This window comes from Lytechinus variegatus, chromosome 10, assembly GCF_018143015.1.
Source record: "Lytechinus variegatus isolate NC3 chromosome 10, Lvar_3.0, whole genome shotgun sequence".
In the NCBI taxonomy this organism is placed as follows: Eukaryota; Metazoa; Echinodermata; class Echinoidea; order Temnopleuroida; family Toxopneustidae; genus Lytechinus; species Lytechinus variegatus.
Genome location: NC_054749.1, coordinates 24,792,269 through 24,817,990, shown reverse-complemented (window position 1 = coordinate 24,817,990; position 25,722 = coordinate 24,792,269). Strand labels below are relative to the sequence as shown.

General features: G+C 35.3%; 1 protein-coding gene across 1 annotated transcript; it reads right to left on the bottom strand.

Annotated features, from left to right (window-relative positions):
- Positions 1-25,674, bottom strand: LOC121422352 (aconitate hydratase, mitochondrial-like). The gene is made up of 22 exons (XM_041617340.1): positions 25,599-25,674; positions 24,726-24,791; positions 23,519-23,665; positions 23,009-23,119; positions 22,263-22,343; positions 21,518-21,610; positions 19,160-19,318; positions 18,354-18,405; positions 16,174-16,272; positions 15,143-15,247; positions 14,170-14,261; positions 13,653-13,758; positions 11,327-11,420; positions 10,465-10,602; positions 9,791-9,902; positions 8,303-8,425; positions 7,561-7,716; positions 6,830-6,927; positions 6,180-6,273; positions 4,658-4,790; positions 2,905-3,026; positions 1-2,008 (listed from the first exon to the last, which is right to left on the bottom strand). Exons 1-22 carry the CDS (start codon positions 25,629-25,631, stop codon positions 1,868-1,870), a joined length of 2,355 nt encoding a protein of 784 aa, XP_041473274.1. The 5' UTR covers positions 25,632-25,674; the 3' UTR covers positions 1-1,867.
- Positions 25,675-25,722: the final 48 nt, after the last annotated feature.

The following is a 25,722-nucleotide window of genomic DNA, read 5'->3' as shown; positions in this document are numbered from 1 at the left end:
TTTTTGGGACCGAGTCCATTATATTTCAAATGTATTATTATGCACACATCGTACCTCATAATAGACTTCTTGCATACATTGTGAAATAGCAATGTCGTAAACCCATCCACAATAACATCAAATTTCTGTCAGACTTGGATAGGGAATTCCCCTTGAAAATTGGGGATTCCCCCAACCCTATCACAAAAAAACAAACATGAGTACTTGGTCACAACTTCAAGAATATGGCCAAGTAATCAAATTGGTTTGGTTGGGCAGGACTTATGGCCAGCATCTGGATACGGAAATCCCCTTTATGGAGGAAATCTGAACCAAATTTTTCAAAATACATTGGCTGGTTCACTGTACTTTCCATAAATAAAGTCTCATGACAATTCAAATGAAAATTTCAGATTATAATTTACATTTATTTGCTCATTTTTTCCTTCAAAAATGAAATTGAAAGCCAACCAACGAATCAACAAGGATGTAGTCGAGTCCGTAACTTCTGAATCATGAGGCCGCTGAAACAATCTCGCATAGACTTTGTACACGTGACTCAGTCCGAGGCCAAGTCCATTGCAGGCAAAATGTGGGCTCGACCACATCCCGGCCAATCAAATAATCAATGATAAATAAGTGGATCGGTGATTCAGTATGGTCTGCGAGGTTATAAAAACCAATGAATGATTGAAGGAATAGTGACCAGGAACAGGTTTCACAAAACCATCATAAGAGGCTAACTTTCTGTGCAACCCCCAAGAGGCATGTGTTATAGAATCAATAAAAAATAGATTTGTGAAGTTGTGAAGCATGCCCTATGTTTCAGAAATGTTGAAAGATGTTTTCTTCACAGATGTTCTTTCAATAGTTTCCATTATATGTGAAGTTTCTAAAAAAAACACATTCCTAACTGAACCTATCACTATTACATTGATTCTTTTTTATATCAAACCATTGTCTGACATCATGTACAATCTGATGGGTAACATTTGAGAAGCTCTAATCGAAGCATCATAGATTTGCTTTAAAATCATATCCAAATTTATAATGAAATAGTCTGTCGTTCCCATGAACTCTGCAAAGCACATCATCCCACTTTCACATCACATTACAAAATATTGTTGACCTCCTTGCTTTGTTTTCTTTTGATTCTTCAAGAAGAATATCAATTCCAATCGACTGACGAAGGGCTAAAACACTCATTATAGGTCCCAAGTAGGAGGGTAATTACCAGCCAATGCAATGATCACCTTATACGATACCACTGTCTGAGCTGATAGGCTTCCTCGAAGAGCCAAAGATGGTACAGGTATATAACCATAACAGAATCAAAAGGTCCTTAACACTGCATAAAATAATGGGAGTAACATCCTTCTGTTTCTCAAGGGATGAAGATGTGACATAATTGTTCTATGATATAATCACGCAAATCAAGGTAACATCTAGGCAAACATATCTTACCACATTATGACAGATAGAAGCTGATTGCCATTATCACTGAACTTTCAGCATATTTTCAAAATAAGAGAAACTGGCAAGCAGGCTAACTTTTTTTTCAAAATACTGTTTTTTAATACAAATACAGTTTCTCTCTAATTATCTAATTTACATTTTTGTCTATTGAAAAATACATCTTTGAATTGTGTGCATGCATACAGGTTAAAAAACCTAACATAAAATAGATGGTTATATTTTTCAGGAAGTCACCTTCATAACAAAAACCTTCAAATTCAAAATGCATATGCAAAACTTGCCTTGCATTTTTATTCTTAGTGAAGCGTTTCATGGATAAAATATACAATACATATCAATAAATTGCTTTCTATAGATAATACACATTCAAGATATTTTCAGAGAGAAATTAGAGAGGAGAGTTGGTCGGTTGCTATGACGCCGACTGGACCTCTTTCATCCTATTGAGGGCACTACCTGCCTGGAACCACTCGATCTGTGTCTCGTTAAAAGTATGGCTAAGAAGGATGGTATCTGAACTGCCGTCCTGGTGCTTCAATACGCACTCAACAGGCTGCACAAAGGAGAAATAAAGAGAAAGAAGATCAATACAGGTATACAGCCCAGGCTTGTATTTCCCTAAGTTAAAAGCGTGCAAAGATGCCAACACTTTGTCAAGGCTATGTCAATTCCAAGCAGTAAAGTGGACCACTTCTGTGACAGTTGCATGTTCAAGAATATTGTTTTGACATACGCATATAACATCCACTTCATTTTCTTTTTCATATTTTGGTAGATACATGTATTTCAGGATGACAGTTTGCTAAAACCAAAATCAAATATTTTTTATATAATGTAGAACATAAGATATTAGATTTACTCTCAAGTAAGTACATAAATATTTATTCAACAATCAGGATTTTAAATTGAATTTTCATTGCAATAATATGGTGTAAGTATGAAATGAATAACACAACATCAACATCATCATTTTACTCCCCCAAAGTGATATCAGACCTATGAATTATCATGAACTGTCAAAAGCTTGAAATTCTCCCCTTATGTCAAAGACATTTATCTTAACATTGACTGAATGCAGAAAAATTGCTACCTCTATTTATATTTAAAGGTTCTTAAGGGAAAAACAGTCTCTTTTATTTGATTAATTAATTTATTAATTTATTCATTTACTAGTTCATTTACATGTATTTTTTATTACTTATTCATTCATGCAACTACTCTTATTATTACTGTTATTCATTTACGTATTTATATATATATATATATATATATATATATATATATATATATATATATATATCCTTTTTTGGGGGGGGCATGCCCTGATGTGATGAGAATTATTTATTTTCCCCACTAACCATTATACAGATTATAAGCCACCCACACCCCCCCCCTCTTCCAACCTCTCCACAAACCCCAGTCCAAAAAAATTTCAAGAGGAGACATTACCTTTCCAGGAGCCAATGATGCCAATCCTCTAAGTGATACTCTGTCATCGGGTCTGACCTTATCATAGTCTGCAGCATTGGAGAATGTCAGAGGAAGCATGCCCTGCTTCTTCAAGTTGGTTTCTGTGATGAAGAATAAAGAATAGCTTATTGTTAAAACATTAACTACTGATTTCTGTCATTCCCTTCAGTATTGCACAGGGAACCACCAAAGTCCAGTAGGCATCATGTTAACCTGTTGAATACTGATTTTTGTAATTCCCTCTAGTTTTGTACACGGACCATCCAGTTCTGGTAGGCAATGGGTTAACTTGTTGAACAAAGTAATTTCCATAGGTTTTTTTACACAGGGGACCATTCAGTTCCAGTAGGAACCAGCACCATATAAACTCTTAAATACTGATTCTATCATTCTGTTCAGTTTTGTACAGGGAACACCCATTTCCAGCAAGCACTGTTTAACCTCTTGAATACCGATTTCTATTACCACAGGTCTTGAACAGAATACCATCAAGTTCCAGTAGATAATGGGTTAAATCATTGATCTTCAAAAGATCTCATCCCCAGGTGTTGGAATACGAAGATCATTTGGCTCTGTGTAATGGTACACTATAACATACATATATTAACATCTAAAACAGTGTCAAATAACTTGGTTTAGTCAGTTCTGTCTCCAGCTCAGCAATTCAATTCAATTTATTCAAGTTCATACAGGAAATTAATTCGGGATTCACATACATACATTTCATGACTAAATGTAAAAAATACATGAGTGAAAGACATACAAAAGTATAAGTATAGGTAAAAGGGACCTTAAGCCTACAAGCTGGCTGCTCGGTGGTACATGTATTGAAGGAAGACTGGAAAAGGGAAGGGCAGGATGAGGTACAAAATAATTGATTATTTCATGGAACTGGATAATATTCCTCATTATCACCTGTATCAGACATCTCAGCTGGTCATTTACAAAACCGTATTACCCCACATTTCCTGAATATCAGGAAGGGATGGGTATATTATTTGTATTTTGCTCAATTTCTATGCGCATACTGACTTTTCATGCAGAGACAATGCAAAATATACCTATGTACTTTCCCTGGTCTAACATCCGGGCATTTGAGGCTGCGTGTAAAGAGATACCCTTCATAATGATCCATGCACCAACATACATAAAGACAATGCTACAAGTACGTCAAAATTGTAAAGAGCAGAGCCTAGACCCTGATATTAGCATGACATAATAGAACTCTATACTTAAAAGAAATATCACCATTATCATAATTTTGCTTTAGATATATGATTTGGATGATAATAAAAATATTGACTGGCTACCCTTTCAGGGAACATCAAATATATTGCCCTTAAAAGAACCATTCTGCCCTCGTCTATTACGTGCAATATTTCTGATGTTCCCCTCAAGGCCAGTCAATATTATATAAATACTAAATATTCAGAGATGCCAAGTTCAAAGACCAGCTATGTGTGAGATTTTCTGTGAATCTGAGTGAGATCACAGACACTATGTACAATGTATATGGGGATAGGCTGTGATAGTTGCGTGAGACAGAGATTTGAAGGGATGAACAAGAGTCCAAAATGCTCGAGTCTCACGCATAATGCGTGAGACTTGGTAGCTCTGAATATTTGATACAACACAGAGGTATATTAACAGAGTTTAATCACTCTGTTTTGTGTGAAATATGATCTTGGTGAAACAATACCAGAATATATTGAGGGATAAAAGGTGTACTCACCATGAATACGAGCAAAGCTTTTAACGATGATGGCCCGACCACCAAGATGCCTTGGTTCTAGGGCAGCGTGCTCTCTGCTGCTACCTTCTCCGTAGTTCTCGTCACCAAATACAACCCAGGGAGTGTTCTTGGCCTGTGGATGTAAATAAAAACAAGTGGAATGCCTCTGGCCGTCTCACCTGCATCACGCGGTTCAATATAGCAGCAGTGCTGACTTTGAATACTACTCTAACTCGCACAAGATGTTCAGTGATACATGGTTACTCTTATGTCCACTTTTTATGAACTAGACCAATAAACTTACAGAGATATGATGGTTATTCAACAAAAAACCCAACATGGCCAAAGTTCATTGACCTTACATGACCTTTGACCTTGATCATGTGACCTGAAACTCGCACAGGATGTTCAGTGATACTTGATTACTCTTATGTACAAGTTTCATGAATGAGATCCATAAACTTTCAAAGTTATGATGGTAATTCAACAGATACACCCAATTCGGCCAAAGTTCATTGACCTTTGACCTTGGTCATGTGACCTGAAACGCGCACAGGATGTTCAGTGATACTTAATTACTCTAATGTCCAAGTTTAATGAACTAGACCAATAAACTTTCAAAGTTATGATGGTAATTCAACAGATACCCCCGATTCGGCCAAAGTTCATTGACCCTAAATGACCTTTGACCTTAATCATGAGACCTGAAACTTGCACAAAATGTTCAGCGATGCTTGATTACTATTATGTCCAAGTTTCATGAATCAGATCCATAAACTTTCAAAGTTATGATGGGAATTCAACAGATATCCCCAATTCGGCCAAAGTTCATTGACCCTAAATGACCTCTGACCTTGGTCATGTGACGTGAAACTCATGCAGGATCTTCAGTGATACTTGATTAACCTTATGTCCAAGTTTCATGAACTAGGTCCATATATTTTCTAAGTTATGATGACATTTCAAAAACTTAACCTCAGGTTAAGATTTCGATGTTGATTCCTCCAACATGGTCTAAGTTCATTGACCCTAAATGACCTTTGACCTTGGTCATGTGACATGAAACTCTAATAGGATGTTCAGTTATACTTGATTAACCTTATGGCCAAGTTTTATTAACTAGGTCCATATACTTTCTAAATTATGACGTCATTTCAAAAACTTAACCTCAGGTTAAGATTTGATGTTGACGCCGCCGCCGCCGTCGGAAAAGCGGCGCCTATAGTCTCACTTAGCTTCGCAGGTGAGACAAAAATGATGGGAAATCAAATATGATCAAGTAAAGTCTTTGGGAGAGCAGTCTGTCATTCATAGTTACGTTACAAAGACAGACGTGACTCGGGGGGGGGGGGGGTGGCTTAATCAATTGAAGGCCATTTAATCCATGGCCCTTGATGGTTAAATGATTGTCCTTGATGTCTCTAGGATAAGTTTGTACCCATATCAATTTTTCCCTTTGGTGCTCTTACAGAATGCACACTACAGAATAGAAGCCTTGGCTTCAATATAATCTTAAATTTACCTTGTAATCCCTTGCAGTGGCTGGGACTTCACCAAAGTCTCCAGTCAACTGATTCCTCACACTGTTCATAGCTCCGTTTTCACTGTTTGTAGCTCTGTCATGAAAAAGAAATCATCGATCATTAGAATTTAATCAAAGAGAGCATTAAGTCTTTCTGTATGTGAAATAAAGTCATTCATGATATGAACGTATACATAAAGCAAATTATCAACGTTATAGGTTAATTACGTTATTAATTTTTAACACAACTGTTTAGTTCACAAAATAGGAATCCTAAGTTTCAAATTTCATTTCTTTGTATGAAAATACAAACCAAGCATTCCACTAAAATGTAATTGAAGAAACAGTATTGTGTTATTGCGTTACATCTCGTGCCTGAATAATTAAATAACAAATTGGAGAGCTTGTGTCAACATTGTGCTAAATCAAAATACAAAGCTTACATTGCAAAAATAGATAATATTCAGAATAAAATAAAATAGCATTATGCCTTAAACAGCACTCCGTATGCTATGGGAAAATGTGCTAAATGAATCAATTTAACACTCTTTCTATTATTCTAACAAAATACAAATCAACAACACTCGGTTCAAAATATGAAAGAAATACCCCCCCCACTGGAAGATCAAGTACGAAAGAAATGAGCTTACGTGATGAGAAGATTATCTGAGATGTTGTCAAGATGTCCTCTGTATTTCAACCATGGTCCTGCAGAGCTGATGTGATCTGTTGTGCATTTACCTTGAACCTAAAATGAAGGAAATACAATGTGTAATAACAAGTCAAAATTTCATGGGCAATCCGGGTATTTGAGGTTGCGTATAAAGAGATACACTTCATAATGACCCATGCACCAACAACATACATAAAGACAATGCTACAAGTACGTCAAAATTGTAAAGAGCAGAGCCTAGACCCTGATATTAGCATGACATAATAGAACTCTATGCTTAAAAGAAATATCACCATTATCATAATTTTGCTCTAGATATATGATTTGGATAATAAAAATATCGACTGGCTCCCCTTTCAGGGAAAATCAAATATATCACGCAATAACAAGTCAAAATTTCATGGGCAATAATTACTGACTGACTTTGTTCCTCCTGTTCTGTGGGATCATCGGGCAGCAATAAAACTCTTCCAACATTTCTTGTTTTTCTGTTATAGTCTCTGCCTCTTGACAAGTATGCCCCATTTTTTGGAGGTCTTCCATAAGCAATACCACTTTAGTATAAAGAAATATATATATATCCATTTCACAACACCATAATAATAGGAATACAGACTGACAAATAATAGCATGATTAACTTTATGAATATGGACCATATTATCCCCCCCCCCAAAAAAAAAAATTAAGTGAGTAAATGATTTGCTGACCTTGATAAGAACAACCATATCCTCTAGATCCTGTCCATTCCACTTGTCAAAGGGAGTGAGAAGCTGAAGACGGTTGCTAGCTGGGTCGACATCAACGGCCACACCCGATCCATCACTAGGCGGTGGCTGGAACGTATCCTGGCCTGGATCAAAGCCCTGGATTAATTTAAAGACAAAATGTGGATAAGCAAGCATAGTGGCACAATGGAGGGGAAAATGAGGCAAATTTGGTACAAGAAAAAGAACTTGGGACAACTGTTGGCTGGTGGGTTAACATCCTCATTTAGGTCCATTCATTGCTTGATGGCAGCTGAAGTCCCAAGCATTTTTTCATAAAGAGTTTTGTCCCAGGGTTGTTTTCATAAAGAGTTGGTAAATTTCCCATCATGGCAAATACCATGGTAAGAGCACCCACCAGCCATTCACAATCACAGTTTCTATAGTATTTACAATGATGGCAAATCTTTATGAAACAGATCCCCGATCGGATCAACTTCCTGAAAGAAAAAAGAGATTATGGATGATGGAAGCAGGAATGGAAAGACAAATTCAAAGGGCGTAAATCTACAGGGGGCATGAATGAGTCATGAATGATACAAGCAAGATCTACATCAAAAATCACATCTTATCTGCCATTGGAAGGCAGCAAAGATCCATCCTGGCCAAGATCAAATCCATAGTATGATGCAAGTTGTAGGCACATATCAGAATAGTTAACTTGAAGCACGATATAAAACTTTACCTGGTTTGGTAACTCATCTCCATAGGGGCTCTTGAGTTTAAACTTCTGCCCATTATCTCCCACCAGCTCATCTACCTCAGGGTTGAAGTCTAGACGACCTGCAAGGGCCAAGGCTGTTGTCACCTGTACAAATAAACACAAAGATACAGTACATTGTCAAAATAGAAGATAAATTATACTTCATAAAAAGTAGTGTGAATTTATTGATACCAGTACGGGCACTAAATGAAAAATTAACTGGAAAACATTGAATTGCATGATATTGAACATGTTCACAAATTTCAGGGAGCGTTTCAAAAAAATTTTCATCAGACATTTTGATTGGCTGAAAAGCGATGTTACTATGGTAACAGTCAGATAAAACAGACCTTTTATCACACAAGTTCTTTTATGAAATGGTCCCCTGGAGCCTTTTGAGAAGAGATTATACTGAGAACCATGCTGAGTGATGACAAAAAATATCTAAATAGGTTGAGATATACTTTAGTTTTTGCTTCACAAATATGAACTTTTTTGTGAAACCATTCCGAGATTCATGGGCTTGGTACAATTACATTTCTTTGTCATCCAAGCAAAAATATTTGGTAGAGGGGACATTTAATTTTGGAACTGTAATTAACAATATACTCATTCAAAGCCACTATGAAAAGAAAAACCATTGAATCATATGCATCCCCCTCTTCAAGTTAATTATTCAACTGCCCTTTACTGCACCCGCACCTGCACCTGCATTGCACCCACTTGATCAATGAAGAAAGAAATTTATGTACCATTTTACGAGGCCGCCATCATTTTCAAGCTTAACCGCTCACGATGGCGATCTCCTGCATTCATTTAAACTGTTATTTTCTTTCGATTGAATATTGCTTCTTGTCGATATTTATTTTTCATTGCTTTATTATGACTATTGCTTTATTACTTTGTGAAACTGAATTGTATCACCTTATTGTTATGTTGCATATATTATCTTGAATGCAGAAATAAATAAAATAAAATCAAATCAAATCAAACGTAAAATATGAATATTTCCGCACAATGCCCACATGAAATTTAATGTTAAGTATGGAAAACAAGCTGAGAAATTCCAATAAAAAAAAATCCCAGAAAAGTCTCACATATGGAGGTGGATGTACCTGTATACAGTTTGGAAAATTGCTCAGTTTAAGACCAACAAATTGGTAACATGTTACAAATTATGTATATCAATCAATATACAGAATGCACATATTCAATCAAATTTGGTGGTCTCATTGAAGCTGTATCCATAGTATCAGGCGTCAAGTGAAAAGCACATGTTCATCTTTGGATGCTCACTTACGCACCATATTAAGCATTATTAAAGCAGAAGTCTACAAAGCCCCTGATTTCAGACCACTAGTTTGAAACCAAATTGATGAATTCACGTATATGAGTCTTCTTTCCCAATATGACAAAGTAAAAAAAAAATGTACTAGCAAACCCTACGTCAGTAGATAGGAGTGATCTTACCTCAGGGGAAGCCACGAATGCATGGGTGGCAGGGTTAGCATCGTTACGTCCAGTGAAGTTACGGTTGTAGGATGTAACAATGGTGTTCTTCTCTCCCTTCTTGACATCTTGCCTGTGGGTTGAAAAAAATATTTCAGTCCTTTATAGTTACAAGTATACCTGGTAGGTTGTGAAAGTCTATATAAAGGTATGCCCAGCAGTTCATTCTTGTAACTGGAAATGCTACCCAAGGAGTAGAGAAAGTGCATATATTGTGTGTAAGCATGTCAGGATCTGATGACCAGGGTAACAATACAGTCTGCAAAGTGCTTAGGAACATCCTTCCAATGTTAGTGCTATAAAGAGTGGAATATCTTTATTAATATCTATTGTAGTTCAGAACAATTATAGAAAACCATTTCAGGTTTATATTATTCATTGCAGGGAAATTAACCAAAATGCTCTGGGTTTGCCTCAGTCAATTACATTCAATCGAGAGAACATGTATGGAGAATTGCAACATAACTGTACATACTAAGTGAATTTCAAATCATTAGTATTTTATAAAACAATCCTTAGTTTAAAAATTCCTTAGTCGATTCAAATTCATATTTCTTAAGCTGCACAAGGATAACTCCATCAAAAAAAAAAACTACCCAAAAAATATCTAAGCAAAATCTACACTTAGTACTAACCTGTCCCACTGCCCAATGCAAGGACCGCAGGCATTAGCGAGGACGATGCCACCAAACTCACGGAGGGTAGCAGCTTGACCGTCCCTCTCGATGGTAGCTCGGATCTGCTCGGAGCCTGGTGTGACCGTGAAAGCTGCCCTGTAAACAAAGGGTTGGACAATTGGTAACTTAACCCCCATCTCATTAAAAAAAAGTATATACATTCTCTTCTCCAGAAAGCTTTATTTACTTACAAACAAAATTTGACAGTTTTTCGTAGACTGTAATGTTTTGAATGCTTTCCACCATTTCATCCCCCCCAAAAAAAAATTGGTATCACTGCCCACTGGCAGTGAGATGGGTCTCAAAAATACTGTGGCTCGTATAGGGTAAAGGGAGAACTCATATGTTTTTCACACTGCATTTCCTTAACCCCATACTATCCTTAGCCCATACTATCTTTTTTTTTATTCACACTGTCTTTCTTAACCCCATACTATCTGCTTAGCCGGGGTTAATTCCTTAACCCCGGACTATCCCTCAGCTCATGAATATTGATGATTTTACCATACAGAGCGTTACTAACATGCAATTCGACTTCTGTGATTGGCTAATGCTTAGCCCCACTTTCCTTAGCCCTGTTTTGTTTTCACACTGCATCTCTTAGCATCGCAATTGTGGTGCTAGCACCACAATAAGCCGGCTAACCCTGCTTTTTTGCAGGGCCAGATAGTACCGTACCATTTACCGTGCTAGCCCACTTTGCTAAAACATAGTGTGAAAACGAAGTGGGCTTAGCCCCTCCAATTTCCCGGGGTTAATGGAAAAAAGTGCAGTGTGAAAAGCATTTCAGAAAGCTCTGTATGTCACTTATTTTACTTACTTGCATTTGACACCATTATCCAGAGCCTGCCTGGCAATGCTAGCTGCCCTGCTCATATCCTCATAACTGCTGTTTGTACAACTACCGATCAGACCTGTGGGAAAATACATTTCATATCATAAAGGCAATGATACTGTGAGTGAAATTGAATTTCACTGTGATGATTTCTTTGTAAAATTACAATTGCTGGTCTTCTTTATTCATCAAAAAAATATATTCACAGTGCTAACATATGCCTCCATTTCTGGAGGGAAATACATGGTTTTCTGGATTTCACATTTTCTTCTATCTGTAAACGATATCTTAATAGGTAAAACAAAATATTAAACAGCCTTTGAATCGTTATTTTCCTTTTAAATTCTTTTCCAGCGAAACATTTATGAATAGTATATAAAGCATAATTCAAAATTATATCTACATCATTTTTTTCTTTTGATTTAAATGAAATTCCTGATGATATATGACATGGCTGGAAATGAAAATTTGGCGAAAATATATTTCTGTACATTTTCTTCAACTTTTTTCCAAAATATTATCATTATGTTACAAGAGAAAAACATGACTGCAATCACCTTTTTGATCACAATAAAAACATTGATCATCTTCTTTTAATTTCCATTTAAAAAGGTTAGCTGGTGTTGCCAATTATACATGAACTTAAAATTAAAATTGACCAATACATTGTCCTTAACAAACTTTAACTTAAATAACCAGAATTTCACTGTGATGATGATTAACAACACAATCAACATTCAACATTATCACCACTCATCATTATAATCACAATCAATAACAGAAGCATTAACAGCAGTCTTAGAGGCAGAAGCATGAGAATCATCACCATTGAAATATCATTTACCATAACAGTCATCATCGTCACTCATCATCAACATTGTCATTATCACTGCTTTCATCATAGTCATTGTCATTGTTGTTGTCATCATCATCGTCATCATCACACAACCATTTTCATATTTTCATCATTACAATCACCCTCATCACCCACTCCACCACAGCAATCATCAACATCCACATTACCTTTCATAATCATCACAAAACATCATCATTCATCACCTGCATGTTAATAATAATCACCTACATCAACTCTTTTTTTTTTCATGTTTATGAGTTATCAACTCAATATCATTACTACCATCATATAATTAGATGGATGTTGCCATCATGAAACAGCAAAACACTGCCAATAACGCAATACATCACCAAGCAAGAAAACTCATTATAAGCATTCATTTTGAGCTGTAATTCCATGTGAGCAGGAAAGGGGAATTGAGAGTAAGCCTTTCATCGGTGCTAGTCCATAAAAGCAGACATTTGGGTACCAACTTAAAAAGTTCTGAGCTGGTTTAGAGCAATACACAGCAGCATTTCTAGTCAATAAATAATGATTAACATTTCATAATCCAACAATAATTTGGCCATATTGTGTTACCACGATATATTAACACAATCATTAACCCTAATTCTCCGGGGGGGGGCCTTAATGGCCCACCCTCAACAATTTTCACGATATATCTGCTGCGTGAAATTTTTTCACCTCGCAGCTCACTGACTTTTTACATTCAAGTCTCGCGCAAATTTTGAGACCAAAGTTTTGACACCCGGGTACGCGGTTACGACATTACGCAACATTATGCAAGTGCATGTCAGACCCAAAATCACTCATAAACGTGATTTCATGTACAAATCCAATGCAAATTGCGTATTTAGCCAAAATTCATAAATGTATCATTATTTCTACTTTTACTGATTAAACTTAATTAATTTTGCCTTGTTTATGATCAGAATTATGTCTGGAACAATTTCCATTGAAAAAACAATAAAAAACAAAAAGTAAAAAAACAGAGAAATACATAAGAAATTCATAAAACAATAAAATACATAAGAAATTTATTTCCAAACCAAAGTTTTTTTGAATTACGATTGTTAAGAATGCTACAAAGAAAACTTTTACCAAAAATTAGCATTCTAGGAGCTTTATTTAGTGAATTAGAGCAAAAAGTATGATTTATGCATAAATTAGCATAATTAATTCATATAAAATAAAATCTCATTATTTTGGAAAATTTTACCATACAGCCTTGTAGATTACATCGCACACTACCAGCGTGCAAATTTTTGCGTCGCTCGCGCGATCGGCGGCCGAGATCTTAAGGGGGGGCCATAATGCCCCCCCCTGGAATGACAAGAATCAAAATACCCCGGGAGATTTAGGGTTAAACCATTATTAAATATGAAATATTTTTTGATGTCACATAGAATATTGAAATATCGCCCAGCACTACTAAAAAGTAAACTACAGACTTACCAACTTTGACATCAAGAGGCCAGCCTTCCTTCTCAGCCACCTGTCCAACCTTAGATACAGGGTTTGCAAGGTCAGGTGTGAATGGTCCATTGATCAGGGGTTCAAGCTGAAAGGTTCAATCAAAAAAAAAAAACACATAACATCAACTCTTCATCTGTAATAAAACTGCAAATTCATATCCAGGTAATTGCAATCAGGCACTTGACTATGGAAGATGATATGGATGCAAACGTTTCGACTTTCTTGTATTGACTAATGCAGTAATGAATTCTAAAATTTTGCAATAACTATGGATTACAGCTAATTGGTCTGAAACAACCAAATGAAATGCATTCAACTTCCTAAAACAAATATAGCAAAACAAAATAAGACTACCTAAAAAAAATAATGAAATGAAGTTTAACTTTGATGCTTCACCATTATTGTTACCCTATTCAAATCATCTCTACAACCCTGCCTCCTCATAATCTCATCCTCAATGATCACAGGCTTTCTCTACTCCTCCCAAATGGCTTACCTCATCAAGGTTGATTTCAATGATCTGATCATATTGTGCTCCTTCATCGGCCGTCAAGAGATGCTTGTTTTGATCAGCCAGTCCAGCAATTTCTACAAGGAAATTATTCATTGAAGAAAGTTTGTTTTAGGACACAAGGAATATTGGAGAGGGATATTTTTTTAGCATTTTTTTTTCGTTTGATTCCCCCAACATAATCTAAGTTCATTGACCCTATATGACCTTTGACCTTGGTCATATGACCTGAAACTCACAAAGGATGTGCAGTGATACATGATTACTCTTATGTCTAAGTTTCATGAATAAGATCCATAAACTTTCAAAGTTATGATGGAAATCAACAAATGCCCCCAATATGGCCAAAGTTCATTAACCCTAAACTTTTGACCTTAATCATTTGACATAAAACTCAGGCAAAGTATTCAGTAAGTCTTGATTACCCTTATGTCCAAGTTTCATGAACTAGGCCCACATACTTGCTAAGTTATGATGACATTTTAAACACCTAACCTTCGGTTAAGATTTTGATATTGATTCCCCCAACATGGTTTAAGTTCACTGACCCTAAATGAGTTTGATATTGGTCACATGACATTAAACTCTGGCAGTATATTCAGTATACTTGATAACCATTATGATAACCATTAAGTCCAAGTTTCATGAAGTAACCCCATATACATTCTAAGTTATGATGACATTCTAAAAACTTAACCTTCGGTCTTCGGTTAAGATTTGATGTTGACTACCCCGCCGCCACCGCCGTCGGAAAAGCAGCACCTATAGTCTCGATCTGCTATGCAGGCGAGACAAAAATATTGAATTAGCCCATCCATGCCACATATCTGAACATTTGCTTTTAGCTCAGTCCTACAAATGCAGCAGTCAATAAAGCATGAGCAAAATTGGATGGGATTGGGTCTGTTGCAAACTCTTTGATGGCACATAGAAGATAGATACAGAAGATGCATCTCACCTGATCTATTGGTAGCAACAAGGTAATCCTTCATTCTGCTGTTGAAAGGGAACATGGACGTGGTAGCACCAATCTCGGCACCCATGTTGCAGATGGTACCCATTCCTGTTAAAAATATGGTTGTTGAAAATTATTGTGTAAACTTAGGCATGAGAACTGATAGAATAACTGGTAATTTATTAGCCTTCTTGGTTGTATGAAATACTCTACACAACTGACAAACTCATTATACAATTGATTCTCTTAAAAATAATCTTGCCAGATCACCTCAAACCTCTGTGGCTATTAAAACCAAATTAATCTACTATCACTTTGGTCTATTTATTATCTGGTGTAATCACTGGCAACACTTGGTCTCTAACAGTTTTTCCCCTTATTTATCAAGCAGTGTGACTGCCTGTTCAGTAACTTTAAGATATATGTGCTATTTACAGCAATTCACCCACTAACAGGTCAATCTAATTAAAAAAAATGGATATGGTTTCCTTTTATTTCACAGAAATTTTTGAGATAATCATTCGCCGTACGATGTCCGGTCCCTGAATATTGAAATATCAATTTCATGCCTGGTCTCACTCTTTGTCATAACACTAACTGTTGCATGCCCAAGTGTAAATTAGACAAAATTATGATAATGCAAATGGAAACTGGAAATTACACAAATGGTAAGTAGGCAAAGAGGCTGTTCCTCCGAATGCTTCTAATGGTATTAGTCAAGATGGGATGAGATCAACGGCATTGAACAAAACATATTAAGATCTTAAGGCAATTTTCTAACAAGGTGGATATGGTCTTGTCGGACAAACACATCACATTATGATATAAGCCAAGTTGAATTGGGTAAAGACTATTTGGCAAACAGTAATTTCTGCACTGATGGCATTGGGCCCTGTATCACAAAACTCCCTATGCTATAATTTCACAACAAATTGGTTCTCAGCCAATCAAATGGCATGTTTCAGAAGCTTGATAACACTAGGTTGTAGTGATAAACAGTTTTATGAAAGAGGGCCCTGGGAACTATACCTTACCTGTGCATGAAATGGAGTCAACGCCAGGTCCAAAGTACTCCACGATGGCTCCAGTGCCGCCCTTGACAGTCAAGATTCCAGCAACCTTCAAGATAACGTCTACACAATACAAGATAGAATACAAAATGCCATAAACACTTCATTGGAGACTGTGAAATTATTATCAAACTTTTTCAGGATAGTGTTATGGCCCTGGGAATCAGGGGTGCTGAAGCACCCCAAGATATTCCTGGGGGCGCTGCGTGTATTATTCTCCATAGGCAGCACCCCCTGGAACTCTAGGAGTCGTGAAGAAATGGATAAAAGGAACAAAACTGGCCTTCAATTTTTGGTGAAACACATTTTTTTGCTTGTCAAATATCTAAGGACCAAAATGACCTTCATTTTTTCGTAAAACCTTTTTTTTCTCTCTTTTGTGGGGCTTGTCAAATTCACATCAGTACCCCCCAGTAAAAAAAAATCCTTCCCAGGGCCACGATAGTGGTGATTGATAATTAATTTCAATATTAGTTAAAGGACAAGTCCACCCCAACAAAAACTTGATTTGAATAAAAAGAAAAAATTCAACAAACATAACACTGAAAATTTCATCAAAATTGGATGTAAAATAAGAAAGTTATGAAATTTCAAAGTTTCGCTTCATTTCACAAAAACACTTATATGAACGAGCCAGCTACATCCAAATGAGAAAGTCAATGATGTCATTCACTCACTATTTCTTTTGTTTTTTATTGTTTGAAATATGAAATATTTTGATTTTCTCGTCATTGTCATGTGAAATGAAGTTTCATTCCTCCCTGAACACGTGGAATTCCATTATTTAAACATTTTGTGCTTCAGGCAAGGAGGTCCCAATCGTCAAATTCGTAAAAATTGAAATATTATATAATTCAAACAATAAAAAACAAAAGAAATAGTGAGTGAGTGACATCATCAACTCTCGCATTTGGATGTAACTGGCTCGTTCATATAACTTTTTTGTTAAAAATAAGCGAAACTTTGAAATGTCATAACTTTCTTATTTTTCATCCTATTTTGATGAAATCTTCAGCATTGTGCTTGTCTGATTTTTCTCTGTTGATTCAAATCAACATTTTTCTGAGGTGGACTTGACCTTTAATTATCACAAGCAAAATGCAGCAACACAATGTATCATAGAGTCTGATAACTCATTATATACATTGAATGAGCTACAATTCTGTGAGAGCAAGAAAGGGGGGAAAGGTTTTCATCAGAGCTAATCCATGAACAGCAGGCATTTTAGTACAACTTTCAAAGCTCTTAGTTGGTTTAAAGCAATACAGAGCAGCATTTGTGGTCAATAAAAGTGATTCACTTTTCAAAATCAACAATGTTTTGGTCATATTTTGCTATCGCGATATATCAACATATTCATATAATCATTATCGAATATTCTATTTTTTTTCAACATCGCATAATTTTGATAACGTCAAATATTATTGCCCAGCATTAGTTCAGGAAATAGGAATATGTTGGGGTTTCATATGATCAGCATGGCATGATACTGATAAGGCACATGAACTGATGGGGTTTGAGTTTTAAATTCCTGTGCCATTCAATTTGCCTCACTGGTAAATTGACGCAATTCCCTGTATTTAGATAAGGTTGTGTGATGGAAAGAAGCTGGTCAATGGCTTAGATAAAACACAAACGTCATTCATGAACTGTGAACTTGGATATTTGTTTAAGTCTGGCAATAAAAATGCCATCTCCAGTCCAAATCAATAAATCAATACTACAAGTATTTACAGAAGCTGCCAACTGCCAACAAAAGTTTGTATCGCAAAAACTCACATTTCTCAAAATTATAACTAATTTACACAAAATGAACAAAGTCTGAAGGGCTGCAATATATATTAATATCAAGTAAGACAAAAAGAACCAATCTTGTCATGCACAGAAGCTCATTATAAATCTAAAACAAGACAAGTGAACTATGATCAGGAAAGAATACAAAGTTCATAAAAACAAAGAATGGTGTAATAATCTCAGAATATTACATCAAGTAGTGTACTTTGCTGCAACAACATGCAATATTTCGTTCAATTTGTAGATTTAATACTGGAACAATGAGAAAAAAAAGCCTTAACATGTCCACTTAAACAATAAAATACAAGGCATAATTCTTCAAAGATTACAAAAAGATGAACAAAAGTTACCTTTAGGTGAGGTCCAGCCACTGAGTTTACCGGTCAATTTCACTCCGATGACCTATGATAACAAGGTATATGGATAGATGGAATATCAGGAAATGATAGGTGACTTAACAGGTAGAAATTCCTGAAAAAGCTGTGAGCACCAAAATCACTTGCTGGGCTTAGCCAAGGAAATATAGGAGCACCTTGAGCACCTAGTAAACTGGTACGTGTGCGCTCTACAAATAGATGGCCTCTTGGGTTTACAGTACATCTGTTTTGTTCTCATCCAATGTATTAACACATTTTACCCTATGCCAGGGATAACTTGGATTATGGTCTGTGGGAAATGCACTACTACACCGTATACTGAAATCAAATTTTGCAGTGGGTAAAATCTGCTTTTGTCAACATCCATGAGCATCAAGCACTCTATTCTACTACATCTATAGAGTATATACATAATTTAAAAAAATCCTACAATATATCTCTTTACAGAAATAATATTTATAAACCATAATTTGTTTATTTATATGATACTATAGTATGGAAATTCTTGTAAAGCAGATAAAAAGATACATACATCTTAATTGAACTGAATTTGAAATATCCATATGGCAACCAAAAGATTGAATTTCAGAGATATATTTTTTTATGAATGAAAGTAAATTGTGTACAGCAAACACTCTGATCATAAAATAAAAATGCAAGTGAAAAAGGTGTAGGTGCAATAATTTGTCAAAATCGAGATTGTGAAATGTACATGAGGGGGAAATTCCAGTGGTTGCCACATAAGAATCAATATAAATCATAAGAGGTACTTGGCTTACATTTGGGCATTTGAGTTCCCATGGTATGTCTGCCATTACATCTACAGCATCAGCCCCTCCGACTCCGATACAAACACCTCCTAACCCCCCTCCATTGGGAGTGTGACTGTCCGTACCAATTAGTAGTACACCTGGGAAAGCATAGTTCTCAAGGATGATCTATTATTTCAAGGGGTAGAATAAGAAAAGAAAATAAACTTCCTCCTTATTCTAATTTCTATCTAGGTTTAGTTTTAGGCTAAAGCTTTATCATATTTCAAAACACTGTTTATCAAGCATGAAAGTGAATTATTAAGGGTTGACTTAGTTCTAAAATCAGTCTCATTAAAATGTTTCTCAAGTATTCACAAGACAAATTTCATTTTACAATGAAACTACTTCCATCTTTAGAAAAATGTGTGCTACAATGCAAGTTAATTACTTTAATTAACAAACTCATTGTCAGTAATATCGTGAAAGGGAAGTACATGTATACCAAAAACACATTGGTTACCTATACATGTTGAGACAGTGACTTTCCTTTTTCAAAATACTGTATTTCTGTTTCTGAAAATCTGTAATTCCGTTTCAACTTGATCTAAAAATGGAAGTTCCGTTTTGTCACTGAAAATGTACACAGTAAAAACCTGAATTCCGTTTTGCAAAGGTGAATTCCATGAATTTTTACATGAAAAGTGTAAGAACCAAACAGAATTTCTGTTTTATTTACCGCTAAAATGGAAAATCACTGTCCCTATACATGTACATGTAAAAAAGTGCACATGTTCTGGAGGTTCTCTCTTTATTATAAAACCTTTTTTTTCTTTACAACGGTATTATTGCTCTGTAAATGGGTAAAAAGATAACAAAAATATAATAAAACTAACATCCCCTTGTAAAACAAATTTACAATTACATAAGAACAAATAAGAAAATTTTTAGAGAACTATGTACATGCACATTGAAAACAATACATTGAGGATATGTGAATAGCATATTTATTAAGAACAAAATATAGAAATAAAACAATAAGCAATTTACAATGAATTTTGAATGTAGACAGCATCATACATAGATTGCCCATGGTCTGTGGGGGAGGATCACACACAACCTACACCTGTAGCTGTCTTTAGACTGGTGACCAACCACACCTGCCTAAGCCTCACTCCCCACAATATGGGCAATGAGACTGTCGAGGCAAGGAATAGAAAGGATCACCAGTCTTGCTTTCCTGTAGGTGACTCACACTGCTGTCTCAGTGCATGAGGGAAGATGACACGTGACGTGTCACCTGTGCACAGGACCATACAGCCATCACCATATCAATGCAAGAACAAGTATACCTTCATCATTTTGCATAAATATGGCACGTATCTCTTCAAGCACTGAGAATATACTGTTGCTCTTGCTGGAATTGCAGCCTTTTTAAATATGGTCAACAATATTGATCAACCATGCTACAGAGAATCATTCCTCAAAATCTAAATGAATGCAAAGTAAAATACAACTCTTTTGTTCATCAATTCATGATTCAATATTCCCAAATAATTAACTGGTGTGTTGCCTTAACAATACACAATGTTGTCTATAAGTATGTTTACATAGTGATGTCAATAAAATCTAGATGCAAATCTCATATCACATTGCAACAAATGAAGGGGTCATTGGGGCAATTGTCCTATTTATAATTCAATATCATTAATATTGCAACTTAACACCCAGCATGAATTTATTTCCCTCCTGGCAGTAGTCACAAGAGGCTGATAATATATTGTTTTAATGTCGGTATTCACAAAATAAAAAAAAATCATTCTCTGCAATAACATGCTGAAAAGATGAGATTGTAGTTAATAAGTGTGTAAGACAGCAAATGTAGGTGTAGTCCCTAACAAACCTACATTAAAATGACAAAACTCATTCATCCAACAGAAAATCTAACATTCAGTAATCATATTCATATCAATTGTCTGATATGTTTTCCTTGAATTTCCACCAACGTACTTCTTTGCTTCAATTAGAGTTGCATATTTCCTACACTGACAGCCAAAACTAGGGGAAAAATATCAAGAAATTTCCAGAACTTCAATGATCTAGAGTTCCTATTCAAAACTACATGAATTTTTTTACATAAATACTAAAATGGCAATTTACTTTCCCCAAAATAGGAATATTCAAACTAATACCTTGGTAACATCTCCACTACAGTGGCCGTACGATGAGTCGAAAGTAGCTGCTTTATTCATTTTTATTCAAACTACCTACAAGTAGCTGGTACAAAAAAATTCATAACGGCTGTTTTCGACTCGCGAACGGCCACCGTAGGGGAACTGTATCTGAGGTAATAATGCTGAATTGAAACAAGAGATAAGTGTCTCTCACCTGATGGATGATACCACTGCCTGGTTTCCAGAAACCTACACCATACTTAGCACCTGCCGTGGCCAGGAAATTGTACACTTCCTTGTTCAAGTTCTGAAAATCATCAAGACATACAGTGTGTGGATTGTCACGGCTTGTTCACACATTTCATGGAAAAGAACAGCCACATTTTGCATGTACATACATGTATTCGATTGGATATCAGTCATCAAAAACAATGTAAAATGGTATAGCAATTCTTTATTGAGGCAAAGCCCCCCCCAAAAAAAAAAAAATAATAAATACAAATTGTGCACTAATTATGTAAGGAGTTTAAAAATCATGAAGCGCAAAATAATTTCCCCACAGTTGTGCCAACTAGACTCACAAATTCATTCAACATGAATCATGATGTAAAAACCAAAATCATTACGAAGTGATCATGTATGGTGTGAGTCATGATATCATAATGCAATCATTGATTATTATGTAATGTGTTGTTCTTTTTTGTTGCAATTTCATAGCACTGCCTCTGACTTTTATAGAACTAAAAATATGTTTTCTTTTTTCACTATTAAAAATGCAGAAAAAAGCAAAGGAAAAGATTATTCATAATAAAAGGCACCTGGAAAGACATATTTCAAGCAATTCACGAAAAATATTTCAAAGCATTTCTGGACATTGGAAATCAAACCGAAACTAAGCAATTCTCCACACAGCAATGACTCTGAAGCACTTCATATAACATGTACTCCATCAGACTTACCTTAGCTCTTGAGAGATCCTGTTCACCACCGACCTGGGCTTCAATCAAGTGATCACAATGGATGGTGGATGGGACAGCAACCTGAAGAAAATACATTAGAAAAACACATCAAAGGACTCTTCATAAAGATGTTCTATATCTTGATTGCATCGAGACTGTGCAATAGACCAGTGATGGCCTGGCGGTAGAGTCCCTGACCGACCATCAGTAGATTAGAGGTTCAAATCTTGCTGGTTCAAATATTTTTTTAAAATTCATTTTCCAATTGAGATTTTTTTTTTACTGGGTGCAATCCAGAAGGTTTATATGACTCTACGAATGACCCATACTGTTCTTGTGCTAAATTGGGATAGTCCAATTTTTCCTAGTTCAATTCAATGTGTCTGAACTTCTTAGTTCTTAACTAGTTCTATAGTTTGACAGATACTTCCGATATAAGATCATACTTTACTTAATTTATGACCATTACTTTATAAACATATTCAAAGGGAGGGAGGGGGCATTCATCAATGTGGGGCCCCTCCCACAAGAGATCCAGGGTAACAAGTGTGTCAAAATATTTAAGATTAAGCTAAAAAGTTACCTCTATTACTCACTTTATCAATGAAGATTTGTTGTTATTTGTTATTTTGTTTTGCTCTCCCTTCAAGCGTGTGCCTTGAGCATCTCATTCGAGATGGATATGGGGTCTAATAAATTGCATTTATCATAACTATTTTTATTAATAAATGCTATAGATGACTTACTTTTGGAAGACCGCTAGAGATGAACTGTAGCATAGCCATTTGGGCAGTAGCATCTTGCATAGCGACACGATCTGGTCTGAGCTTCAAGTAAGACTCTCCACGCTTAATGTCCTTTTGAATAAAAAGTATATGATTTCAATTCATGAGATATGAATAAAATGTTGTCATCTACTCAACTTATATAGGACCTCTTATCCTTAAAACTGTTCTCTCCTTTTTTTACAACAGAAATATCACTCTAATGACTCACTATCTTCAAGAAGAACAAATTATTTTGTAAAAAGAATTTCCATTTATATAACTGCACAAAATTTGGTTTTAAAACAAATTATTGTTATGACTGTGAAACTCACATAATCTTAACACACATCACAAAATTTTTTTAAAATTTGGATAAACATTTGGATAAACATATAAAGCAGAGTATTCATCAATTACATTCTTTGCACAATATAATTTTTTTTTTTGGGGGGGGTGGGTGGGTATGTTCACTTTTTTTTTATAACTCACCTGTTCCTTAGGGTTGTCAAGATGGCCATAAACAATCTTTTCACTTAGTGTCAATGGTCTTTGAAGTCTATCTTTCACTATCTTCAGGTTTGCATCCAATTTTTCATAGTTAATAAACTTGTCTTGTTCAAATCTACTCATGGCAACCTAGGAATCAAGATAATCATTGAGCACATGTGATTTATAATTTCATATCAAATATTTAAAGAACTAATTCTATCAATTTAAATCAAGGGGGTAGGATAGTATTGAACTAAAGCTAAATGTGTGAACCATATTTGTTTAGAAAAAAAATCTACTCACAACCTGATCATTCACTAAGAACAGTACATGAAATTACACAGCCATATTTTGTTAAGTTAGACAGTAAAAAAGGCTGAAAATAGATAACAATTTCATTATCAATGAAGTATTAGAAAAAAATCCAACACAGAATAATAGAGTTATAGAAAGTAATTCTGTTAAACTATACTATCTTACAAAGATATCATGTTGAGTACATAATAATCAAACATTATTTAATGCTAGTAGACACATGAAAAAAAAAACAAATTGATCATTAAGACCTATAAAAAATGTACAAAGGTATGGAGTTTATATCCTGATGACTTATACACTGTAGGGAGATGCATGTGACATCAAACTGTGAAGTTTGAAATTCCTAAATGACATTCTTTCATGGATTTTCAACAAACCTTCATAAATATTTGTTTCTCATGTTTTTTTAACATTTCATTAAAAGCAACTGCATTAAAAGCATCTTGGTTTCACGATGAACTCTATAATAACTGCATTGTTATCCATTATCGGTACCACGATGCAAATCTTTGAACATCATTAACACGGCTTTACTATAATGAAGTAGACAGGTTTCTTCTTTTGCAAATTTTTATATTTATATTACAAAAATTCTGTTATGTTTAGGGACAGAGATTTTAATTTACCACGTGAATCAACACAGAATATCTGTGTTGTTTCTTTACTTTTAATGTGAAAATATATTGAGTTAATCCTTGCCAACAGAATTCACATCTTTGCTATGTGTATGGAAAACAGAATTTCCATTTTCATTTGAAACACAATGCAGGTTATCAAAAATTAATGTAAAAGACATTTATTTCCAGCAAAATATCACTGCTACTATGTGTTATTTTGAGCATCACTTGTTGAAGAGATAAAAGAATTCTCAGAAGAAAAAAATACTCACTTGAGTTGCAGCTGCTGAAGTCTGAAGCAGCCTGGCCCGAAGGCCTGCAGCCATGAGGGATTTCACCTGACAGAAAGAAGAGGCAAATTTCTCTTTTAATGACATCTTAATAATATTGGAGGGGGCAGCAGGGCTGGGGAATGTGTGCTCATTAGAAAATAATTGATTATTTTTCTTCAATGTAAAATGACTATCATTGTGCAAGACCATTTACCGTACAAGTTTGTATTTTGCAAAGAAGTAAACAGAATGTAAAGAGAATTTTCAGCATACATTTTATCTCAATATGTTATCTTGCACAAAGGGATATTTATGCGCCGTTTTTAACTTTACGCATAATTCTAGCACTGACATCATACACGCTCAGCGAAAGTTACGAGAAAAGATACAAAAAGAATTTTCGGAATAGGCCCTACAGATTTTTATGTATTGTTTTGTAACGTTACTCTCTAGAAAGATACAACTTACACTACAAGATCATGAATACCGGTATTTCTTTTAACACAGTTTTCAGAATACAGTTTCAGCTATTTAATAAGCATAACAAGCTAAACACCAATTGATAACTAAAAGACTTGCACGTATTCACACATGATTGAGAAATAAGAATGAGATCGACATGTCACTTCACTCAGTTCACTGTCTCACGCACACAACACTGACACATACACAGCACCACTTCTTGCACTTTGCACTGCAGTGCAGTCAGTCAATGGTCTTAATACTGAAAAGTTTATCTAGTTTAGATTCCAATTTAGTTAATTTAACTGAGATGTTTTACAATTCAAAGTATACCCAGATATTACAGAATCAATATCGAAATTGATCTGTAAACCAAGATACTCAAATAATCAAAATAAACTTGTATTTTACCCTTGATCCTGATGCTCTAACCGCGTACGCCATCTCGATCGTGACACCGGTACAATGCGAATATGGTAATGCAGACGTGACGTAATACTACGGAAAAGTAAAGAAAAACCAGGCTAATACCCAG